The sequence below is a fragment of the Phoxinus phoxinus genome (assembly GCF_949152265.1).
Source record: "Phoxinus phoxinus genome assembly, chromosome: 25".
NCBI lineage: Eukaryota > Metazoa > Chordata > Actinopteri > Cypriniformes > Leuciscidae > Phoxinus > Phoxinus phoxinus.
The window spans coordinates 13,789,311-13,801,495 of NC_136900.1; the positions used below are offsets into that span (position 1 = coordinate 13,789,311).

At 36.0% G+C, this 12,185-nt stretch overlaps 1 protein-coding gene across 4 annotated transcripts in view; it reads right to left on the reverse strand.

Moving 5' to 3' along the window:
* Positions 1 to 3,513: 3,513 nt before the first annotated feature.
* The window catches only part of septin15 (septin 15), a 28,784-nt gene continuing 20,112 nt past the window's right edge, over positions 3,514 to 12,185 (reverse strand). For all 4 annotated transcript variants that reach the window (XM_079603665.1, XM_079603664.1, XM_079603663.1 and 1 more), the window contains exons 6-13: positions 12,060 to 12,177; positions 11,879 to 11,971; positions 10,905 to 11,001; positions 7,630 to 7,681; positions 7,342 to 7,467; positions 6,222 to 6,357; positions 5,989 to 6,134; positions 3,514 to 5,002 (exon numbers count right to left, since the gene is read on the reverse strand). In XM_079603665.1, the coding sequence (XP_079459791.1) occupies positions 4,963 to 5,002; positions 5,989 to 6,134; positions 6,222 to 6,357; positions 7,342 to 7,467; positions 7,630 to 7,681; positions 10,905 to 11,001; positions 11,879 to 11,971; positions 12,060 to 12,177 (808 nt within the window). In that variant the 3' untranslated portion in view covers positions 3,514 to 4,962. The remainder of the gene's footprint in view (positions 5,003 to 5,988; positions 6,135 to 6,221; positions 6,358 to 7,341; positions 7,468 to 7,629; positions 7,682 to 10,904; positions 11,002 to 11,878; positions 11,972 to 12,059; positions 12,178 to 12,185) is intronic.

Below are 12,185 nucleotides of genomic sequence, written 5' to 3' on the forward strand. Positions count from 1 at the left end.
ATTATTTTGCACTGAATGTTAAACAAGTAAAACATAAATAAGTACGCTTCCTTTTAATGGTCATCAGCAAAAAAAACTGTACAGTCTAAAGATGTGTATCATTGCTGTAAACTTGTGACACCAGCACTTTATCACCTCACAATCTCTTCTTGCAAAAAGCAGAAAGCCAATAGCAAATGTGATTATCCGTGTAGGCTTTGAAAAAGAGGTGGGGGGCTGCAATACATGTCCTTATCTAACCACACATCTGAGTTTCTATCTTGCATCACTTTCGAAAGCATTTAAAAATGCGAAGCAGACACGGATTGACTCAGACATCTTCAACGATTAGCAAGCTTCCTCAACTTCAGATCAGAAACTATGAGGGCATCTTCTTTGTGTTTGGTGTTCGGGCTGGTCCTGATGATGGCTTGGACTTCTGAGGCTCAGCGTAAGTTCTCTTGGAGTATAGTTTTGCTCTTGACTAAATTATCATGTATATGGACATATAGGCCATTATAATTAAATTGCACATAAATGTAAAGTGATATTTCACACTTGAAATATCAAGTTAGATCAAGTTAGAAACAAAATAATTTTACAGTCTTTGCAAGTTCCTCAATGAACTTTGTATTCTCAAGTTTTGAACAAAAAAAATGATAATATGACATATGGTTTGTGAAAGAACCCCAGAAACCAATATGCTGACCTGAATATTTTGCAAATTAACATAAAGAACTACAAAGGACCTTTATTTTGAAGGATGTATTTCAACACATTAATATTTAATGTATTTTGAATAGGTTTAAATATAGTCAAGTTCTCTACTAAAACAAATACTTAAAGATATACGTTTTATCTCTTCAACAGCTCACGCTGCAGTACCTCAGAGGTGTTGCTTCGATTTTGTCGACTTCCAAATACCAGGCAAAAGAATTGTGAGCGCTGCAAGGACAAGCTCACATTGTCCTGTCGCAGGCGTTGTGTAAGTATATAGGGCTATATTAAACTCTAAAATATAGGCTATAATTTAGAAAAATTGTCACATGCTCATTTTAAATTGTAGACAAATTCTACAAATTATTTTGCGTAAGCTATGACAAAAAATGTGAATATGAACTTTTTCCCCCTTAGGGTTACGACACCTAGAACCGAATTCTGTGTGAAAGCAGACGCGGCTTGGATAAAGAATCTGCTGTAATGGGGCAGCAGCTCCGGAAATGGAAACGCAACACCTCTACACAAAATAATACTGTTACTGCTTTAGGTTATAGGCCTACGACTAGCCTTTCTTATTCATTTTTGCATCTCCTGACAAATACTGCAATATACTGAATGTTAAACCTGTTGTCATTTCATGCTCTATATATGCAAATGAATATTAAAATGCACAGAAATTACCTGGTGTCAGACTCACTTTATGTGTTCATATCCATGTACAAAATGAAAAAGACAGTATGACTCTCATCAGCATAACAGCTCATGTTTAATAATATAGTTAGGCAGAAATAATAACAGACAATGATCAGATGAAAAAATAACAACAACAACTGGAAATTAACAAAGGCCTATAGGCCTACAAATAAAGAAACACGTTTGCATAAACACAATGCTGCAAAAAGAGTGTGTGATCATATAAGGTATAGCCTATAGGTATCTTTGTTGCCCTTTGTATAAAATAAGATATTTTTTAACTCATCTAGGACCAGCCCCATAAGTCTGAAATTCCAAGTCTCCTCAACTGAAATGAAACAAACTCTCAGCTTAGTTTAGGAATAATTTTAGACGTCTTTGTAATGCTTTTCGTAACAACATACCACTTATATTCGAGTGAGTTTTGTAGGTCCAGGAAACTCAGTAGGCAGGGGTTGAAAACATATCATTGTTTATCAAACTTCAGATCAGAGTTTTTATGTAACACCACCACAGACAAGCAAGGGAAGCAAATGTGACTCTCTCAGACATCTCCAAAAACTATTATCGAAGACTGCAGATCAACTTCAGAAACCATGAGGACATCTTATGTTTATCTGGGGGTCTGGACGGTCCTGCTAATGGCCTGGACTTCTGAGGCTCAAAGTAGGTTATCTTGGAGTCTCGATTAGATTTATTTAGGTGTACACAACTTAACACAAGGACACTGTTGTTCTGCAGATAAATCAGTTGTTTTCTGAAGATCAGTGTTGTTTTTATCTCACCAACAGCTCAAGCTTCTCCAATCTCTGAAAGGTGTTGTTTCAGTTTTATAGACTTCCAAAATTCCACATAACATACATATTTATCATGTTTCGCCACAGCAATTTAAACAAACTTTTCCCCCTCAGGGTTTCAACATTTAGAGGCAACTTTTGTGTGAAACCAGATGCGGCTTGGAAAAATGGAGAAATGTGAGCTTTGTCATTGAAAAAGCAACGTTTGTATCCAAAATAAGTTTGTTGTTGAACCATCTCCTTTCTAACTAAATGCATTTTTGTTCTGTCTCATTAACAGGGGTGGTGTGACAGAACTGGCAACTCTTTCCTCAACTAGTGTCCAAAATTCATCCTGGCAACCCAAGACCCGATACCCGGACCCTTTGCAAATGCCCATGCCAGCAAACGACCTCCAACTTTGACCCTGACGCAGAAAACAGTGGAGATGGAGAAAATTAACTCAAATTTTTGTAAGTTTTCTTTTCCAAACAGGCTACAGAACATCAGAAAATGGTATTGGAATAAGAGCAGCATTGTTGTTTTTTGGTTTAACTGCTGTGAATACTACTAAAACTCAGTAAAAATAATGTAAAAACTTAAAAGACCCGATTCTGAGAGGCGTTTTTTATTTTCATTGACTTTCAAATTCCACACAACAAAAATAAAGTACTGTGAAGACCAATTCATTGTGTCTGCATTTAATTCTAAAAAGATTTAAAAGGAATGAATGTGTTCATCTTAAAGTCCCCCTGTGGCGAAAATCAAGCTTTTAATGTTGTGTATGTCTATGTGGTGTATTTAGTATGCTTAAATACAAACCATGTACAAATATTGTACATAAGTCAACACCACAAACTACCTTGTAACCAATCAGATCAACATGTGATCATCAACGAGTGGATCTCAGAGCTGGTGCGAGTGAGTGGACGCCTAAATGAGGCAAGGGTATTGTTACTATTTTAAAGCATGAATACATTTTTTCTTAAATATGTAATTTTGGTGATCAAATATGAGTTATAAGGGGTACAATTATTGACTACAGGGGGGCTTTAAATGATAGAAAAATTTAAAAATAATAATATAATAAATCCCCTCAGGGGTTATGATATTAAAAAAAATAATTATACCAGCCGAGACTTGTGTTTTATTGGGCTTATATTTGACTTCCTCTTCAATATTGCAAGATATTAGGCGCATATAAGACTAAAACTAAACAGTAAAATCAGAATACTAAAACTGTTCTCATTTCACAGTAAAATGAATATCAAAATACATAGATTACCTGGTGTCTCGACATTGTGTCATAAATATTGATAAGATAAGAAAAGACAAGACAACCATCATCAGCATAACATCTCGAGTTTAATCATGTACAGTTAGGCAGAAAGAATAACAGACGAAGATAACAATTGGAGATTGAAAATCGTATACATGTACAAAAAATAATAAGAAAACAAACATGTCTAGAGCCATGTTCAGGTCTACTATTAAAAAAAGTGTAGAGTGGTTAAAGAAAAGAGTTTTTCCTTTTTTCCAAAACACTGTTCAACTAAAAACCAAACGTACTTCAGAGCGTCTGTGTGGCTTGGCGATCCACGACAGGAAGAACTGAGTGTTCGAACTTGCATAATGACAAACCTGCAAAATATATAATAGTGCGTGAACACATGAGGCATACAGGGACTCTTTGCAATGGGTAGGCTGAGAGTTTTGTGCACGTTGCGGTCTATACGCTGTTTGGCATGCGATAGAGCCTGCGTGCCGTCAATCTAAACTATCCAACAGAAACAAAGAGCGCTTCGATTCTCATCAACATTTGGAATGTAAAGTGAGTTTATTATAAAGGGGTGTAAGTATGACTAAAATAAGATCTGTTTAGATATACTGAACTCACTTAGGTTAAAACTGACCACCAAGCCCTGATCCAGGACCAGCCCCAACAACTAAAAAGCCAAGTCCCAACTATTAAAATGAAACAAACTGGTCTCAGATCAGTTTAGGAATAGACTGAGGGACATCTGACATGATCACAATAAAAACAAAAACATGAGCAGACATATGCCGAAACAGTCTGCAATTTTAAGGCAGAACGTTCGAGCAACGTCCTAAAATATTATCGTAATTATTTTATATTCATCCATATCAAAACTGACTATTGTTTGTTATCAATGTTGACAATCATGCCATTTTGTAGAACACCGACTATGGTAGGGACACAATTATCTACGTACACAGCCAGCAAATGGTTTAAAAACATGGAAAACGGTTATGGTCATCATTTAGCTGTGCAATAATGTTTAAACAGGTTTGTCTATGACCCCAGAGAAACACACAACATCATGTGACGCACACCAGGTCGTCTCAAACGCCATAAACCATCTATTCATAGCTTTGCTTTTCAACACATACATGCTTAATTCCATATTAACTCTATGCACATGCTTCCATCCGTCTGTCTCATTCTCCATCACATCTGTACAAACCTACTGAGACCTTCTTAAGACTTAGACTCAAGACTAAGACAAAGTCTTGTTTGTAATAACCATCACTTAACGTTTCAAGGGAATGTTGGTCAAGTAAGACGTGCACTTGACACACTGGGCATGTGGTGTAATGTGACAGTCAACCAGAAGATGGTGATAAACTCATTTCATTTGGTTCAGTGGAGTGCGCAGTAAACGTGTACAGTAGCACTTGTGCATGTGTTTCTTATGGGGTCATAGAACATCAGAGCATCAAAAGAGATGCAAGGAGCTTCTGGTTTTAAGAGGAATGGAGCTGCATGATTTCTTTAAAAGATTTTCCCTTTTTTCTTGTTCTTTTCCATTGTCCTGAAAACAAAGAAAGACAAAAGAAATGAACCAATAGGAACCATTTCAAATATAAATTTAACAAGACAGAGTGAAATATTAGCTATAGCTATTGTAACTGTATTGTAATTACTAATATTTTCCTATTTTAGTTGTTATAATTTATACCCACTGCTTTTGTTTTGTGTATTGATGCTCTAGTAATAATATACACTACCCTTCAAAACTCTGGAGGTAGTAAGGTTGTTTTTAAGAAATTGGAAACATTAAATTGATTAAAAAGTGACAGTAAAGACATTTATAATGTTACAAAAAAATCTAATCATCAAACAATAAAATTATGTTTCCAACATTGATGTTTCTTGAGCATCAAATCAGTATATTAGAATGATTCCTGAAGATCATGTGCCACTGAAGACTGGGGTAATGATGCTGAAAATTCAGCGTTGATCACAGGAATAAATTACATTTTAAAATATATTAAAATAGAAAAAAGTTATTTTAAATTAAAATAATATTTCAAAATATATTACTGTTTTTATTGTATTTTTAATTAAATAAATGCAGCCTTGATATGAGCATTAAAAAATCATACCGACCCTGAATCTTAGTATATATTCAATAATATATATATATAGTATGTAAAGAATGTATAACAGTAATCAAGTATTTTGTATGAAGTATAAAGAGAGTTTAGAAAAGATATAAACCACAATATGCAGAATATCTTGGATTTGTCTCATACATTTTAAATAATACTTTTTATTAGATTGATCAAATATAAATTTACTATAATACTTTATTTCAATCAAAATATTTTGATTATAAGAGGCAAATGTGACAGTCAGCCTGATTGAATCTACTTCTATGGCTGAGTGCGGTTCCTTATTTAAAAAAATAACTGCATTATTTAGTGACTGAATAATGCAGAGTTACAGAAATACTTTTTTAAGGGAGAGAAAGCAGGGCACTGAGGAATTGAGATGAAAGAACAGAGAAAGTCTCACTTTGATGCATCGAGTTTCTGCTGCTCCAGGATGCGCTGATGGGTCTCCCAGTTGACCTTTTCCTCCTCAAACTGGCGTCTCTTCTCATCAAGCTCTTTATACTGAGCTTCTAGATTCTTCTTCATCTGTTCATGACGCCGTTCCAACTGAATCCAGGAAGCACAGGGATGAACTCGGTTAAGCATTTGTGATTCTCCATGTTGAATGTAACTAGAAACCGAACACATACACACCTCTGCCTCAGAGTCCTTCAGTTTTTGCTTCTTTTCTTTGACCTTCATCTCAAAGACTTGCTCCATCTCCGTCTCCATCTTCTTCATCTTCATCACATGCTCCCTCCTCTCCTCCTCCATCTGGGCCAAGGGACTCCTACAAGAGTGACATCGCAACAATGAACTTTTTTTTATATGTTCAGACTAGACGTGTTAACTTCAACATGAAGCGGAAGTTGTGATAGTCTTTTCTTTCCTAACGTATATCTAAGTTAAATGTTGGGCGGGACTTAGTTTTGTCCATTGGGGAATTGATTGGATCATTGTGGTTGGCTATTGTTGTGATCTCATGTGAGTGACACGCCATCAGAGAAGAGTTACTTTGATTAAAGATAACAAGGTCACATGAATAAAAACCATTATGTGGACAAATAAATAATTTATAATAAATACTGCAATATTCTAGCCTGGTTGACACCAGACCCTTCTCAGTTGTATCTGAGAGTGCATCTGGGGAAGGTTCATTCACAGCCCATTTCCAAAGGGGCGTCACCAACTGACGTCGCTCAAATGCCTCTGGGCGCAATTGGACGGACCTAAAACCAATCAGAGTGATCGTCATCGTGTAAAGCCAGCCTCAACGTTTGTGATTGGTGCCTCCATTTGGAAAAATTGGAAATGGGCTTGAATGGGCTCTTGGCCAGACGGACTTGCAGAGCAAATCTCAAATTTGCTGGAAGTTCGTCAGGGTTTTCCCAGGCAAGCAATATTCTATAAAAAATAAGAATTGTCGATTTCGGTTTCATGGTGACTAAGAATTTGTGACCACTAGGTTTGAGATGTTCACCATCAATGTCTTGAGTTGCAAGAAATCCAGGATCTCAGTAATATACTCAATAGATATGTTTCCATTCAAAGTTGAGAATGTAAATTATGCGCATTTATTCTGTAAATGTGTTTCCATTATAGTTTATGCGCATCATCGTAGTTTATGCGCGCAATATATTTGCATTAGAATTTATGCGTTTCCATCCAGCGATTTTTTATGCGATAACACAAAATGAGCATAAAAATAGGTGGATGGAAACAGCTTATGTTGTTTGGGACAAAAATGTGACTAAAAATGAAACTGTTCTCGTACTTTGTTAGCTGGCCCTTGTTCTTGGTGGCATCGACCCCGTTGCAGGTGACGGCTGCTAGTTTCTTGCTGCGGTAGTTCTCATAGTGAACATTATTGGTCACGTCCTTCAGGTCCTGCATGTGAGTCCTGGAACGGGAAAGGACAGTTAGCTGATAGGTTAAACGCTGATTAAAACTCGAATTAACAAAGAAATGTAACATGCATTTTGTTAGAAACAGAAATTATCTACATCTGGAGACCAAGAAACCTGTCAGGACACAGTGTTAATTCACAACGGTCTCATCTCACCTGATGAGCATATTCCTCAGGACCGTGAAGTCACAGTGCTCACCGTTCTCCACTGAAACAAGACGAAACAGATGATTTAGACCAATAACATCGTCAGAATGACTTCCAAAACTGTAGAATCCATAAGAGATCATTTTTTTAGATTTTACTTAAAATATAAAGTTAAGCACTTAATTTATTTAAAAAATAGTAAGTCGGCATAATTGCATATTCATGTGCAGGACTACAACATATAATGCAGTAAAATTGTTAAGTGTAACAATAAAAGTTGACATGAAATGCATTATTTTTGTGGATGTATGCAGTTATGATGACCTCTATTTTGATTAAAAACCCCAGTCAAAACAATTTAGTAGGGATGCATGATATATCAATACAGTATCAGTTATAGGCCCTTTAAAAAAAAAAAATCTGTATCAGTCAATATTGGATATTTCATTGCGGATGCTCATTTCCAATATTTTTTTTTTTTAAACAGTGTTCGCCATCTTTTAATCTTTAAAAACAATAATTTAATAACGGTGTTAAATGTAATTTTTAATAAATCTCAAAACTCATACTGTATAATATAATTTTCTGATGCCTAAATTCATTTGTAGCCTTTATTTGAGTATTTAGTCTTTATTTAGGCAAAATAGTATATAATTATACTATTAGCCATTTATTAATGATCAGCTATAACATGAACTTATCATATCAGCCAGAATTTTTATATCAGTGCATCCCTAATTATTAAAACATTTAAAAACAGACATAATACAGTGAAAAATTAAACATTTAAAGCAAACAGGATCAGACACCAAAGGTTGTTGACGGAACATAAATTGAACAACATCAGACAAATGAAAAATCAAAAAACATGTCAGGTGGTTGTCAATTAAAAGAAAACACAATTGAGTATTTAGATACCAAACTGAATATGCTAAAAGGTTAAACAGTCACAAAAATTAGGTTAGCAGTTTAGACCGCTGTTATGTGATCATACACAGTATGTATGATCAAACGTCGCTGTCATCACATGGGATTCTGGAAAAGGACCAGAGACACTGGTTTCTGACAGATGGTTAAAGGATGAAACGTTTTCTGCATGTCTAACCTGCACAGTTATAACAGTTATAGAGCCCTAAGATGCTTTACCAAGCGAGAACCTTACCTATACGGAGAACTCATTCTGATTGACTGCCGCACGTGTCAATCATCTGCTACAACCACCTACCTGTGAGAGAGCGGTTGGAGGGGCGGGACTAAAGTCTCTCCTGTAGGAACCCCCACTCAACCTGTGATTTATGGGCTACTAAGACTAAAAATGGTGTGTTGTAGGAAGGGTTACATGGCACAGCGATGACAAGCAGAGATAACAGGCAAATGGAGCTAGGGGGAGGGACAGGAGGTGGAGTCATATGTCTAAAGGGATCATGGGATTTGTAATTTCTTTTTTGATGGGACACCAACAGCAAACTCCTGATGCTGACAGGTATGGACGGGTGCCTCAAAAACACATCCCATTTATTGAATCATGTGTTAGAATAATGTTCATCAGAGGTTAGGATGGAAACATTAGCACTCAGTCAACCCGGCATCAGAGTTCAGGGGCAAAAATGCTTATAAATGATGATGTCAAAAGTACTATAATAAAAAATTATATAATGGGAAAAAAAATGTACCCCAGACCCAAGGCGCATTTTGTACCCCTCAATGTATTTAAATCCAAAATGGAAATTGGAAATAAGTAATGGGAGGCATGCATGTCTGAATAAGGTTTTGTTTAAAAATAAGAGTAGGGCTGGATGATATCTTAAATATTTATGATGTATTCGCAATGATTTTGTTGGCAATATCAAATTAAGCAACAACATACAGTTTTGATTTAGACAAGGTTTGTGTTCCCTCCTTGTCTATGATTCACAAAATATCTGCAAGTAAACATTGCTGCTTATCAACATTGCCACATTAGCAAATATAAAATAAACATGATAAAAAATTTGGTCATTTTGTGGATTATATATACAAGTTAAAAAACTGAAATGTATAATATATAGGTTTTGATTAGTGCGGTCAAATCGATTAATCGCGATTAATCACATCTAACATAAAAGTATATATAAAATAATATACACACACATGTTAGATGTGATTAATTGATTTGACAGCACTAGTTATGTTATGTAACAATGTCAAAAAAAAATTATTCTTTTGAATTCAAAGAATCCTTAAAAATGTATCACAAAAATATTAAGCAGCACAACTGTTTTTAATATGGAAAATAATAATAAATGTTTCTTGAGCCGTAAATCATCATATTAGAATGATTTCTGAAGAATCATGTGACACTGATGACTGGAGAAATAATGCTGAAAACTCAGCTTTGGATCACAGGAATAAATATATTTTAAAAATATTAATGTAGAAAACAGATTTTTTTGTAAATGTTATAATATTTAACAATATTACAGTTTTTACTTTTGATCAAATAAATGCAGCCTTGGTGAGCAAAATACTTTCCAACTATATTATGCAACAATATAATAATTTGAGTTTTTACTTTCATTTTCAAATTATATTTTACTTTTAATTTTTTTTTTTTATAAATCAGAAAACTGCATAATCAAAAGGCTGTAAAATAGTGAGATATAACGTCCAGCCCTACATAGAGGGTAATTAAGAACATATAAACATGTTAGAGAGCAGCGCTGCTCTATTTTCTAAGGGGGCTTTAGCTTATAGGTTTCTCCATGACTAGAGCAAACATCTGACAATCAGCAAAGTTTCAGAGCAGCAAAAAGGTGGAAGAGGAAGGAGGGGGAGGCCTTAACGAAGAGAGTATAAATGAAAAATGGTTTTCTTTACCAATAATGCCCTCTGTCAGTCATGGAAAAGAGCAGACAGAAAGAAAAAAAAAGAGAAAAGAAAGAATGACACGTAAACAACTGAGGAAAAAAGACACACTCACTCACCAACAACAACAATTCCAAATGAAAAAGTTTTGCAGGGAGGAGAGAGCTTTGTAAAGAAAGAAAGGCGGGGAAAGTAAAACCACAACAACAAGTCATTTGTGGGCCATGATGAAAAGAAGGGGTGACAGTCTTTCTCTCTGGAAAACCTTATACCTCGTCGTCATCCCTTTTCCAGAATCCCTCAGCTGGGAGGGAGATCATCCAGCAAGCTCATGCATTTGCTTTGTATACGCACTGGAACACCCTAGAACACCCAATTCCCTTAGAAATGGTGCAATCCTCATGACGAACACATATGGGTCATGCTGATGCAGGACGTACCTTCTGCCACACCCCAGGGGTACTGGCGACCTCTGACCTTCCTGCCATTCACTTCGATCACCACGTTGCTTCCGACCACGGCCAGAGGCATCTTCTCCTGTCGGTACAAAGCACATAATTACAGAGAGTCTGTATCGACCACGCACTGGGAAAGTGAACGGATGCAGGGGGTCTGACGCAGGTTCGCATCAATCTTTAGATCCAGATCAGACAACTAAATTAGTTCTGTAGCAGTTCGCATCTCGTCAATAATAACCTCAAGCTGACCTAGAGAAGCAAACAACACTGTGGATGCGGTTTATAATAAAGACTTCAATGACGAAAAAAACATTTAGCATTGCTATTCCATTGTGAAATTCAAAGTTCATAATTGAAGTAACATTGTGTATGTTAACATTAGTTAATGCGTTCAGAAGTCTTCAAGATTCTCACTGAATGTGTTTCCATGACTTCTTCATAGTTAGACTTTTCGAGTTGTTCACGATTTTTATATAATTACATATCGTCACTGTCGGGCAGAAATCTCATATCTCCAAAACCACTAACATCAGGAAATGGAAAAAACACTTAATTAAACAACTGCGGCTGTAGTCGAAATAGAATACTTCCCTTCCCATTTAGTAGGGGGAAAACAGTACGCCAAAAGAGTCTGTCCGAATTAACTGTATTCGAAACATACCCGGATGACCTACTACTTCCGTAGAAGTGCGCATTGAATGGACACTTTACTATCCCATGAGGCCACGGGAGAGGATTTGTGAATGGCAATGAAGCGACGCAACAACAAGAACATGGCGGTTGCAGTATATCCGAATTTCACTCACACTACCCATATTCATACTATATAGGACATACTCAAATTAAAATGTAGTACCTACTTTATATATGTCCGGACACTTGTATGTCATTATATTATTAACGTTTGACCAAAATCAAGCTCATCAAAAGGTTTTTGACCTGGACTGACTCCTTACCTTTATCTTTCGGATCAGTTTGCTGTCCTCATCGTCCTCTGTGTCGGGAAACTCGTAGATCTTGATTTTGTGCTCTTGGATCTCCTTCATAATCTTATGATGAGAGAATAGTAGTATACTTGAGAGAAATGGTGAAATGTAAATCATTAGCAGTAAAATGTGAAATCACACTAACACACACCTGTTTCTTGAAAAGCTGGCACTCTTCTGGCGTAAGAGTGTCGGCCTTCGCAATGAGGGGAATGACATTGACTTTGTCATGTAGACGCTTCATAAACTCGATATCAAGAGGCTTCAGTCTGAAAAA